At 40.9% G+C, this 11,497-nt stretch overlaps 1 protein-coding gene across 6 annotated transcripts; it reads left to right on the top strand.

Annotated features, from left to right (window-relative positions):
- Nucleotides 263-6,329, top strand: LOC18789921 (uncharacterized GPI-anchored protein At1g61900). 6 transcript variants are annotated; one of them, XM_020560263.1, is made up of 9 exons: nt 263-713; nt 1,788-1,796; nt 1,880-1,923; nt 2,965-3,819; nt 4,422-4,667; nt 4,778-4,792; nt 5,418-5,558; nt 5,744-5,791; nt 6,147-6,329. In XM_020560263.1, the coding sequence occupies exons 1-9, from the start codon at nt 688-690 to the stop codon at nt 6,218-6,220; spliced, it is 1,458 nt and encodes a 485-aa protein (XP_020415852.1). In that variant the 5' UTR covers nt 263-687; the 3' UTR covers nt 6,221-6,329. The 6 variants fall into 6 exon arrangements, with proteins under 6 accessions (XP_020415852.1, XP_020415846.1, XP_020415856.1 ...); XM_020560257.1 differs by having other exon boundaries at nt 4,775-4,792; XM_020560267.1 differs by lacking the exon at nt 1,788-1,796 and having other exon boundaries at nt 4,775-4,792.

Below are 11,497 nucleotides of genomic sequence, written 5' to 3'. Positions count from 1 at the left end.
TTTTGAGACAACTCAATATAATACTCTCCCATCCCCCTCCCTATCGAATGACAAAAAAAAAAAGAAAAAAAAAAGAAAGGAAGTGCCAAAATATAATTTTAAATACAAGAAATTAGAAAGTAATAATTGATCCTAATATATATTTTTTATTTTTATCATTTTGTATATTGATTTTTCTCGAAGTTCTGATTTTCTGATTTTGATTAGATTCCATCTTTTTTTATTTTTATTTTTTGGGTCAAAATTATACTCTGTGTTTGGTTTGCATCATCTTGTTTGAAAAGGAAAAAAAAAAGGCGGAGAGAGAAAGAGGAAGAAGAGGATCTGCTTTGTTTGGGTGGGTGTACGGGTTTTGTTTTACCCGTTTCTACGTGAAACCTAACTAAAGCCATGTTTTAATCTCCACGGTCCAATTTCATCAAACGGCTCATACGCCTGTACGCACCAAGAATGGCTCGTCGTCCACTTTATCCACCCCCACGAGCAGCAAGTAAACACAGTGGAAGAGAGAGAGACCACCATTTTCATGCTTTCAAAGCTCATCTCAGCAGGCTCAGCTCCGCTCCGGTTAGGGTTTCCAAATTGACTGGTTTCCTCCACCCCAAAGTTACTACCCCCAAGCAATGAGTGCCTGCTAGGGCTTCCGATCCAAACCCAGAACCCTTGCAATTTCTCAGTACTAAATCTATGTTCTATGGGTTCAACATCTTCAGGTACTTTTCTGTTTCTTCTGGTTTTCTTGTACTTGGATATCTCTAATTCATCTGCTGCTTGGTGGCTAAAGTGTTGGAAAATACCAGAAAAGATTTGGTGGTAGGTAGCTGTGCTTGCTTTTTCAATTTTCTCCTCAATTGGAAAACTGTGAATCTTAAGTTTTGTTTCTGAATTTTGTTCCTTTCATTGCCTTCTCTTTCCCTTTCTTTGCTGCCAAAAGAATGGGAATTCTGAGCTACATTATGTTCAATTTCTCTCCGTGAGTGATATCTCAGATACGTCCTATCTGGGTATTTTCAGATTTTTTTATATACTGTTTTTCCCTTTTCTGCTTTTTATATTAAAAAATAATAATACTTTGATTTCATGATCTATCATTAGCTTCATTGCTGTGAAATGAAATTTTAGATGGTATGTTTGTTGTGTCTTTGTTTTCTGAAAAGATGAAGCAACTCACCTTGAATGGTTACAGTAGTTGACCCATCAATACAAGGCTTACTAGAAAGTTCGAATTTGGATTAATATGATCTGAGGTGGTCGTTGTGTATCCTAAAACAGGTGGATTTGCCATTTCTTTCTGAACATATGAGCTTAGAACCAAAGGGTGAATAAAAACCCTCCATTAGGACGTCTATATACTCTAGTTCTGGTGCAGTTAATCTAATCGTAAAACTTCATTTCAGTACTTCTAGTTGCATTGATATTCTTAATGTTTCAAACTACGCAATATAAGTCCTCCATGTCTAGTCTCTCTCTCTCTGTGGAAATGAGCTAATTTTTGAAGCTTGCATGAGACAAGACGTTCTCTTAAGGCTAAAGATGTATATAGCAGTGTTCTTGGTCAGTAAAAATTATCGCCTCTGTGCCAACAACTTAAACTCTTCTTCTTTGCGTTTTGGAGATTTCATTTTGTGAGAGGCAATATTATTCCTGATACTTGAAAAACACAAATTTTGTCGCTAGTGTTTCTTTTATTGCTGTGATTGTTGAAAATATTAATGTGTGTTATGTCTTTTTATCTGCACTCTGTAGGAGTTAATAATGTTCCCTTATATATTTGCTGATGCTTGAAGGTGGCACAGGTATTGCTTCATTGACCTGAGCTGTTTTTGGGCATATCACCAACTACTGTAATGATTACTTATGTAAATCTCTATGATACCAGAGGGCTAGTTATGGACTGCTTTCAAACTGTTAGTCATCTCAAAGGTAAGCTTGTAATTAATTCTACCTAGCCTGCTTTAGAATTTTCAGTAGGGTGAAGGAAAAGAATGGGAAATATCGGTGAAGCATAAGTTTGGATTTTAGATGATATGACTACTTAAAGTGTGGTTATATATTGTAGTCTCATTCACTACTGTAGTACTGGTATGACTGAAATACATCTCATCCTGTAGTGTAGTGGTGATACATTGTCAGACATCTCCCTTAAATTAATTCTTTTGGTAACCTTTATCTTCCAAGTAATTTTAAACTTGCAGTGTATGGTTCTGTGTTTTTTTTAGCAGCTTGTCTATCAAAAAAGCATCATGGTTTAATGATTATTGTTTGACGATTAATTGTTCCAAATTTAGAATAAGATTATCCTTTTTTGGAGGAATGAACTACTTGGAGTGTGATATGTACTGGATTCTCACTTGGAATCTGATAGTTGTCCCTATGTTCTGGCTATCTCAGTGAGCATTCCCAGTCTCCCTTTTTTTTTTTCGCTGCTATTTATTTTTTGGCAGGAAGTGTGGCTGTAGATAGGACGGATTGACTATGTGTCTAACTCATGGTTTAATGTTCTGGTAAAGATGCATTTGTGCTGTTGTTTTGACTATATGAACACAAAAGGCACAACGAGTTTTGTTTGTTTATTAGTTAAAGAATAAGTGATGGAGATGCTTTTACACATGTTTGGAGCCATATTCAGATGAAGGGCCAGGAATGAACAAGTTTGACCAGCATAACACAATGATATACTGCTGGTTGTAGTTAGCTTTTGCAGTATTCTTCCTTGGGACGAATCAGTTTCTCTTATGTTTATATATATATATATAAGACGAACATATGAATAAGAAAATGGATGCAGTCTCATTTGACTGAAAACTTTGCTCTCTCTCTTTCTCATACACACATGACTGAATTGCATGTGTCTCAGTTTTAGATACATGTTTGTTGTGTATTATAGTTGCATTACATTCTTTAGGGTAAGAAGTATTATATGTCCTTGCTACTCGCTGAAGATAGGTTTATATGTGGTTGCAGGTTCTCTGTGCTGTCAGTTATTATTATTCTTTATCTGGTTATCAAGTTTTCAAGAAGCAGTGGCATTGCAGACAGTCTATGAGCAAAGTCATGTTTCCTCCATTCCAGATCTAGCTAAACCACCTACTAGTGGACTCTTTGGTCCCATAGAAATATCACCTGCTGTTATTCCACATTACACAGATCCTGATGAGCCTTTTCCACCAATGTACCCAACTTTTCCAACTAGATATGAGCCTGTTTTAACTGGGAAGTGTCCTGTAAATTTCTCTGCTATATCGAGTATCATGGACAAAACAGCATCTGATTGTTCTCTACCCTTGGCAGCAGTTGTGGGAAATGTGATATGTTGCCCACAGTTTAGTAGTTTGATCCGCATCTTCCAGGGTCTCTATAGCTTCACATCTGATAAGTTGGCTTTGCAAAATTCGGTTGCAAATAATTGTTTTACAGACATTACCAATATCTTAGCCAGTAGGGGTGCGAACAGTACAATACCTACACTTTGCTCCATAAATTCAGTAAACCTTACAGGTGGGTCTTGTCCAGTGAAGGATGTTGTTTCCTTTGAGAAAGCAGTAAATTCAAGCAGATTACTGGAGGCCTGCACCACTGTTGATCCTCTTAAAGAGTGCTGCAGACCAATTTGTCAGCCTGCAATCATGGATGCTGCACTTAAGATTTCAGGAAAACAATTTTCGTTGAACGAGAATAAGAATTTGGTGGGTGAGTTATCTCATGTTGATACTTTGACTGACTGTAAAGGAGTGGTTTTTACCTATCTTTCAAGGAAACTCTCGCCAGATGCTGTAAATACTGCATTTCGAATATTATCTGCCTGCAAAGTTAACAAGGGTACGTGTTAAAGTATGAAATGAACAACTTTTCATTTTAGACTTACGCACTTTGGCTGTTTCTTGTTAAGTTTTGTTTTTACCTCTCTCTCTCTCTCTCTCTCTCTCTCTCTCTCTCTCTCTCTCTCTCTCTCTCGTTCGCGCGCGCGAGCCTATTTTTGTGCATTTTGAGGGTGTTGTATTAAATTTGCAAGGTCGGATGCATAAAAAAAGTTGAATACTTCTATTAATTTTTCTTTTTTCTACTGGAATCATGCAAATTACAATTAGGACCATCATTCATGAAAATGCTTATGGGATAGGTGGGTGGTTTGGCGGGGTTGCCAGAGGTTGGGGTTTGGGAGTTTTGGGTGATGGTGGCTGGCGGCAGCAGCTGAGTTGCTGTGGGGGTGGGGGTGGGTGGGTGTGTTCACCTGCTTTTGCTCTGCAGTTTTTAAGTTTGATTATACATTCTATTAGGCTTGGTTTATCTTGTTCATCTCTTTCTTTTTCCCCCTGATCGACTCTATGCATCATATGTGGTTTGTAACAGTGCGATGGTTACAGTTACATGTGTTGTTTGATTTGTACTGTCTCTCATGAAAATGATTCTTGGTCGTACAGTTTGCCCTTTGGATTTTAAGCAGCCTACGGAAGTGATTAAAGAATGTCGCAGTGTTGCTGCCCCCGGTCCTTCCTGCTGTAGCTCATTAAACGCTTACATCTCAGGAATACAAAAGCAAATGTTAATTACAAATAGACAAGCTATAGTCTGTGCTACAATGTTTGGGTCCATGTTGCGGAAAGGAGGGGTCATGTCTAATATTTATGAGCTTTGTGATGTTGACTTGAAAGACTTTAGCATTCAAGGTACATCCTGCTATATGTGATTCCTCTCTAGTTTTTACCTCTATTTGTTCCTTCATTATATCTGATATATCTTCTTATTTATGGATATATCCCTTTGGGCTCTGAAGCAGCATATGGTCAACAGGGTATGCTATTTTTTTCACTATCCAATTTCCTTATTTTATTCATCTGTGATTGCTTGGTGTCCAATGTTGTGCCTATAGCATTGGAATGGTTTTATACTTTCCAGTAGGTGTTTCCCATAGAGCACTGCATCTGGTAATTGGCATGCCTTATGTGTGACACAAATTTTTTCTTGGGCATTTTCCGTGGATCACTTTGAGTGTGCTCTATGATAAGGGATCTTCAATTGAGGGATCCCTCAAATAATTTGAGGGGCACCCTTGGAGAACCCACTCTTCATTGTATTTTACTGATCCGACCGTCTAATTTTCAAGTCTTATAAATGGATGTCAATTAGCTAAGGTGGTTAATGTCTGTTTGTGTGTGTTAGAGTAATGTTCTATTGCTAGATGTCTGGCAAGAAATGAGCTTTAGTTGAGGGATTTATCAAATAGCACTACTTAAGGGACACTTTGTGGGTGACACTCCGTATGATAGTTCGATGATTCGAACTGTTTTGGTGTTCTTGATTGAAGTTGGATTTCGTGTTCCCTTACATCTACTTGATGGCAACCAAAGTAGGTCCTTGGAATATGATCATCAACTATATTTATTAAGTTGATTATTTTGGTTTTTGTTCAATTGTAGGGTGTCTACTTCGAAGCTTGCCCTCAGATATGATATTTGACAATTCAACCGGCTACAGCTTTACATGTGATTTGAGTGACAACATTGCAGCACCATGGCCTTCGTCATCCTCAATTTCCTCGTTCTCCCTTTGTGGGCCTGGTAAGTGATGGGACAAAGAATGATTTTCCTTTCTTTTTTTCCTTATTAGTTGCAGTATGCAATTTCTCTTTTGAAAAAATAAAATAGTTGCAGTATACAATAAAATACTACTGAGGTTCTACAAATATCATATTTGCCTTTTTACATGAAATTCATGTCCTCATTGCTATAACTGTATTTTGCAGAGATGTCATTGCCTGCACTACCAACATCGGAGACTTTTAAAAATCCTGGTGTGTGCATTCTGCAATTTCTGGCTGTTGTGAATTTTCTGGTTCTTTGGTTTTAACGTGTTTAACAAAGTTTGCAAAATTGACATGCATAATGACATGGAAAAAAGAAATCAATGCAATATTTGGAAATGTGAAAAATGAAATTAGCGTTGGGTGCTTAATGTATTTATATTCAAGATTTACCATGGTCAATCTAACATGCGGTGTTATATTTCCCTTTTTTGTTTTTTGTTTTGGTATAGAAACAAAATGGTTGAGTGTATGTCTACCAGTTTTGGTATTTGTATTTTCCCTTGCCCCAAAGACCTTTTTCAGAGACAATGTCTAACATTTTGAGAGCAATGTTTTGATGCAGGCTGTCGTGGTGGTCGGGTGGAATTTCTGATACCCATTGTTTCATTTTTTATTTTCATTACCTTATTGTACTGAAGAGATTTAGCGGAGGGTTGAGCAAAGCTGGTTTGATTTGAGTTAGGGGCTTTTGAAAATTGGTTTTGTGGATTTTATGTATATGAGTGGGTGGTCTCTCTCTCTCTCTCTCTCTCTCTCTCTCTCTCTCTCTCTCACGCGTGTGCGCGAACACACACACGTGCCCGATGAAATACAAACACAAAAGCAGAACTGTGATTTGTTGATGCCTATTAAGGTCAAAACAAGCTGAAATGATAGTAAGCAACTAGTTATAAAAATAAAATAATAATAATAATAATAATAAATTTTTTTTTTAAAAAAAAACTTGTTATAACGTCATGTTACCTTATTGTGATGGAAATTATTTGTGGCAACATTGTGTATGTATAGAGAGTGATTCAGGTGTAATGAGGACAAAATTGTTTTGTTATAAAAAAAATAAAAAGAAAAAAGTAAAGCTATTGACTGGTGATTCTTGAGCTGCACCCACACCCATGAAAAAGACTTGGTATCCAAATTTTTCTCCACACGCACAGGCAATGCACCTATTCCAAAAGTTGTTTTGCCTAATGGCAATGGATCCTTGAAAACTTGGGAGGTGGGAGTCGTGACCCCGGGTATGGAAGGAGAAGTCGTTCAATTCGATGTGAGGGAAATGCTTCGAGCAACGAGTGCGAGGAAGTTTTTCTCCTCCAACAACAGAGATGGACTATGGGGAGAGAATGATTTCTTCGATGTTAGTTTTTGCATTATGTACCTATTGTTGAAGGCCAATGAATCAGTTTGGGGAAGCAAACCTTTTTGTTAGTCGAAAGTGTTGGTTTCATTTCTGTGCAAGTTGACCAACATGGTGAGTTACGCAATCAATCAAATTCAATCCTAGGCACTAAATGTGGCCTATAGGCTGTAGGTAAGATCATCTGGTACGTATGTTCTGTTGATGCAAAAAAGTGGTTCGGCACTTTTCTCGCTCAACTTAGTGATGTTGGGCCTTCGGTATGCTTTTGGGCCTCGGTAGAGCACGTGATCTGCAAGATAACATACGCTTGGTAAGACCTTAGGACACCGGTGTGGTACCGGTCGAAGGCTCTCCCATACTTAAGTAAGTACGGATTTAGCAAGATTAAACTGGCAGATCAATAGGCAGTATGCCGTAAGTTCTGATTACCTCCATTTTGGGGAATTGTGCTTCTTTTATAAATATTTCCTTTTTGTATCTGCCATAAGGCAGCCTTTCTGAACACCTTGATGTCGAGGGCATCTTTTAATTTATTTTGATATCTTGTTCTTTTTTGGTTATTCATGCTCTTTTCATTGTTCCCAAGTGAACTTTTAATCAGTAAGAGATTTAGACTTAATCATTTTAATTGCCGAGGGCAAGATAAAAGATTGATTGCCAAGTGAGCCTCTAATCGATAAGACACTTGGACTTAAGTATTTTAATTGCCGAGGGCTAATCATGTGTATGGAATAAAGAAACTTCTCCAATTGACAAACTTCAAGTGCAGGCAGGATCGGTAGGATCAAACTTAAACCTATTTACTGCTGTAGGCTAATAAAAGTTTGTTTTGACATTGCCGAAGGATATGTAAATAAATTAATCAATAGTTTATAATGAATAATAGAGCCGAGAGCTTTTCCATTAAATGCTGCCGAAGGCATAAGTACATTCAGAGTTCTTTGCTTTACAACTTTAACCTGCCGTAGGCTAGGGAACTTCATTTAAAGTAATACTTTAGATGTTTGACGTTCCAAGGATGACTGAGGGTCTTTCTGTTGGAGTCTCTTAGCCGATAGGTTCCTGATCGAAGGATACCGATGATCTTATAAGGTCCCTCCCAGGAAGGTCCGAGGGTCCTTTCCGTGGGATCCTTGGTTGCTAAAGTGACCTTGCGCATGACCCAGTCCCCAATTCAGAAATAGTGGGATCTGACACTTGAGTCATAATACCGAGAGATGCGCTGTTTGTATACTTCATTCCGAAGGTTGGCTTGCGCTTGGCGTTCTTTGATCAGGTCGAGGCTCAATGCGAGTGCTTCCTCGTTTACCTTCGGAGTAAAGCTTTCCGTTCAGTAAGAGGCTTCGCCGATTTCCACGGGGACAATGGCTTTCGAACCGAAGGCGAGAGAGAAGGGGATTTCTCCGGTGGACGTTCGATAGGATGTTCGAATGGCCCATAGTGCTTCTGGAAGCTTCTCCGACCAAGCTCCCTTGGCTTTGTCGAGCTGCCGTTTCAGTAGTTTCTTAATGATTTTTTTTATTGCTTCAACTTGGCCGTTTGATTGGGGGTGTGCTGGTGAGGCGAAGAACAAATTGACCTTAAGGTTTGTACAGAACTGTCTAAAGAGTTCCGAATCAAACTGCATGCCGTTATCGGTGATGATTGCGTAGGGGATACCGAATCTGCAGCAGATGTGGGTCTATACGAAGTCTTTCATTCTGGCTGCCGTTATAGTTGCTAGAGCTTCGGCCTCCATCCATTTGGTGAAGTAGTCCACAGCGACCACGACATACTTAACCTGGCCTTTGCCTTGCGACATCTGGCCGATTAGGTTGAGTCCCCATTGGGCAAAGGGCCATGGACTGACGATCGGCGTTAAGGGTTCGGCAGGAATGTGAGGTACATTACCAAATCGTTGGCATTTGTCACACTTCTTGACTAATGTATTCGCATCTTGATGCATAGTCGGCCAGTAATATCCCTGTCGAAAGGCCTTGTGTGCCAGCGATCGGGACCCTAAGTGGTCACCACATACGTCACCATGGATCTCCCAAAGGACGTAGTCTCCCTGTTCGGTGGTGAGGCATTTTAGATACGGAGTTGTGTAGCCGCGCTTGTAGAGGACATCATTGATTACTGTATACCTTGCTGATTGATATCGTAGCTTCCGTGCCTGCGGCTTGTTGCGGGACAAGGTACCGTTCGTTAAGTACGTGTAGATTGGAGACATCCATGTGTTCTCGTACCATACGGTACATACTTCGGAGGTTGATGTGCTTGGTTGATCTAAGATCTCCACCGACACCCTTATCCCGATTTTATCGTTGATTGCCGAAGCTAATCATGCTAGCAAGTCGGCGTGACTGTTTTTCATTCTGGGGATCTGTCGAATCTCGTAAGTCTGAAATGCTTGAAGGAGTCGATGTGTGATTGATAGGTAGGCTGACATGGAGGCATCTTTGGCTGTGAAGTCTGCCGTTATCTGATTTATTTTACGCTGAGAGTCGCTGTGAATGCTGATTTGTTTTGCGCTCATGCTCTTGGCTAGCCGAAGGCGGCCAAAAGTGCTTCATACTCCGCCTCGTTGTTGGAGGTTTTGAAGTTCAATTGGAGAGCGTACTCCATCTTGACCCCATCTGGAGCAGTGAGTACAAGGCCGGCTCCTCACCCTTGTTGATTTGCCGAACCGTCCACATGCAGGATCCACACAGGTATCGAAGAATCGAAATGTTGGGTGTTCGGTAGCCCATGTTCGTCGGCACCAGTTCCTGAATCTGTAGGTTCGAGTGTTACCGAGGGTGTATGCTCAGAGATGAAGTCAGCAACGGCCTGTCCTTTCTCCGTGGGTCTAGGCTTAAACTGTATGTCAAACTCTCCTAACTCAATTGCCCATTTGACCAATCGGCCGAATGTTTCTGGCTTTTGGAGTACCTGCCGAAGCGGTTGATTGGTCAAAACCGTGATTTCATGAGCTTGGAAGTATGGGCAGAGTCTTCGAGCTGAGACGATAAGGGCTAGTGCTAGATGTTCTAGGGGAGGATACCGAAGCTCTGCGCTCTGCAGCGCGTTACTAACGTAGCAGATCGGTAGCTCTGCTTTCTCCAGCCTGCGTATCAATACCGAGCTGACGGCAGTGATAAATACCGAGAGATAAAGAAATAAAACTTCCCCTAAAAGTGGCTTTGAAAACAACGGTGCTTTGCTCATGTATTTCTTTAAGTCTTGAAATGCCTTGTCACATTCAACAGTCCATGCGATATGCTGTTTACCCCCTTTCAAGGCTTTAAAGAATGGTATGCACTTATCGGTAGCTTTGGAGATGAAGCGTGTTAAGGCGGCGACACGTCCGTTAAGGCTCTAGATGTCCTTCTGCGTCTTCTGTCTCTCTATGTCAATTATGGCCTTGATTTTCTCAGGATTTGCTTCGATTCCTCTCTAACTGATCATGAAACCCAGAAACTTACCGGAAGATACATTGAAGGCGCACTTTGCTGGGTTCAGCCTCGTTCGGTAGTCCTTCAGTATATCGAACATAAGGGCCAAATTGTGTAGGTGCTCTTTGGCAGTCCTACTTTTTACCAACATATCGTCGACATACAATTCCATGATGCTGCCGATATGTTTGGCGAAGATTCGGTTGACAAGCCTTTGATACGTTGTCCCCGCGTTCTTAAGGCCAAACGGTATGACGTTATAACCGTACAATCATCTGTCTGTGATGAATGCCGTATGCTCGTTATCGGCAGGGTTCATGAATATTTGATTATACCCGGAGTATGCATCCATGAAACTTAGCAACTCATTACTGGCGGTGGCGTCCACGAGCTGGTCGATCCGAGGCAACGAGAAGCTATCCTTCAAACAGGCTTTGTTTAGATTGGTATAGTCCTGGCACATTCGCCACCCACCCTTCGCCTTTCGAACCATTACTGAGTTTGTAAGCCAAACAGGGTACGTAGCTTCCCTGATAAATCCGATGGCTTTTAGCTTATCAACTTCGATACGCATGGCTTCATACCGCTCGGCATCATACGAACGACGCTTCTGTCTCACCGGCTTATAGGCGGTGGAGATGCTGAGCTTATGGCTGATGACCTCAGGGGATATGCCTGGCATGTCATCATAAGACCAGGTGAAGACCTCCGCATGTTGCCGTAAGAATTCGATAAACTGTTTTCGAAGAGGAAGGGTGAGCGTGGTGCCGATTCTGACGCCCCGATCAGGCTGCTCTTCGCTTAGTACCACCATTTCTAGATCTTCGGCAGGCTGTGTTTGTGGCATCAGGTTTTCTTCCCTTGGGTCGTCAACGGGCCCGTTACCGTTCGGCGCCCCTTGGACATACATGGTCTCCCTGAGGGGCTTAGAAGTTACCGATTTCAGCGCCGTTGCATAACACATCCGTACACTGAGTTGGTTACCTTGGACAGCGCCTATGCTATTGCAAGTTGGGAACTTCATCAGTAACATGTGGGGGGACAAGTGCGCCTTGATTCCGATGAATGCCGTTCGTCCAATTATGACATTATATGCCGTTGGGCAGTCGACGATGAGAAATTGGTCATAGGTCATTGTTT

The sequence above is a fragment of the Prunus persica genome, chromosome G1 (assembly GCF_000346465.2).
Source record: "Prunus persica cultivar Lovell chromosome G1, Prunus_persica_NCBIv2, whole genome shotgun sequence".
In the NCBI taxonomy this organism is placed as follows: Eukaryota; Viridiplantae; Streptophyta; class Magnoliopsida; order Rosales; family Rosaceae; genus Prunus; species Prunus persica.
The sequence above is the reverse complement of the archived record's forward strand: the minus strand, read 5'-3'. Positions and strand labels throughout refer to the sequence as shown.

Coding starts and splice junctions, on each gene's coding strand:
- LOC18789921 (XM_020560257.1), top strand. CDS start 688: ATGTTCTATGGGTTCAACATCTTCAG. Junction 1,924..2,964: donor AACTGTTAGTCATCTCAAAG/GTAAGCTTGTAA, acceptor ATGTGGTTGCAG/GTTCTCTGTGCTGTCAGTTA. Junction 5,559..5,743: donor GTTCTCCCTTTGTGGGCCTG/GTAAGTGATGGG, acceptor TGTATTTTGCAG/AGATGTCATTGCCTGCACTA.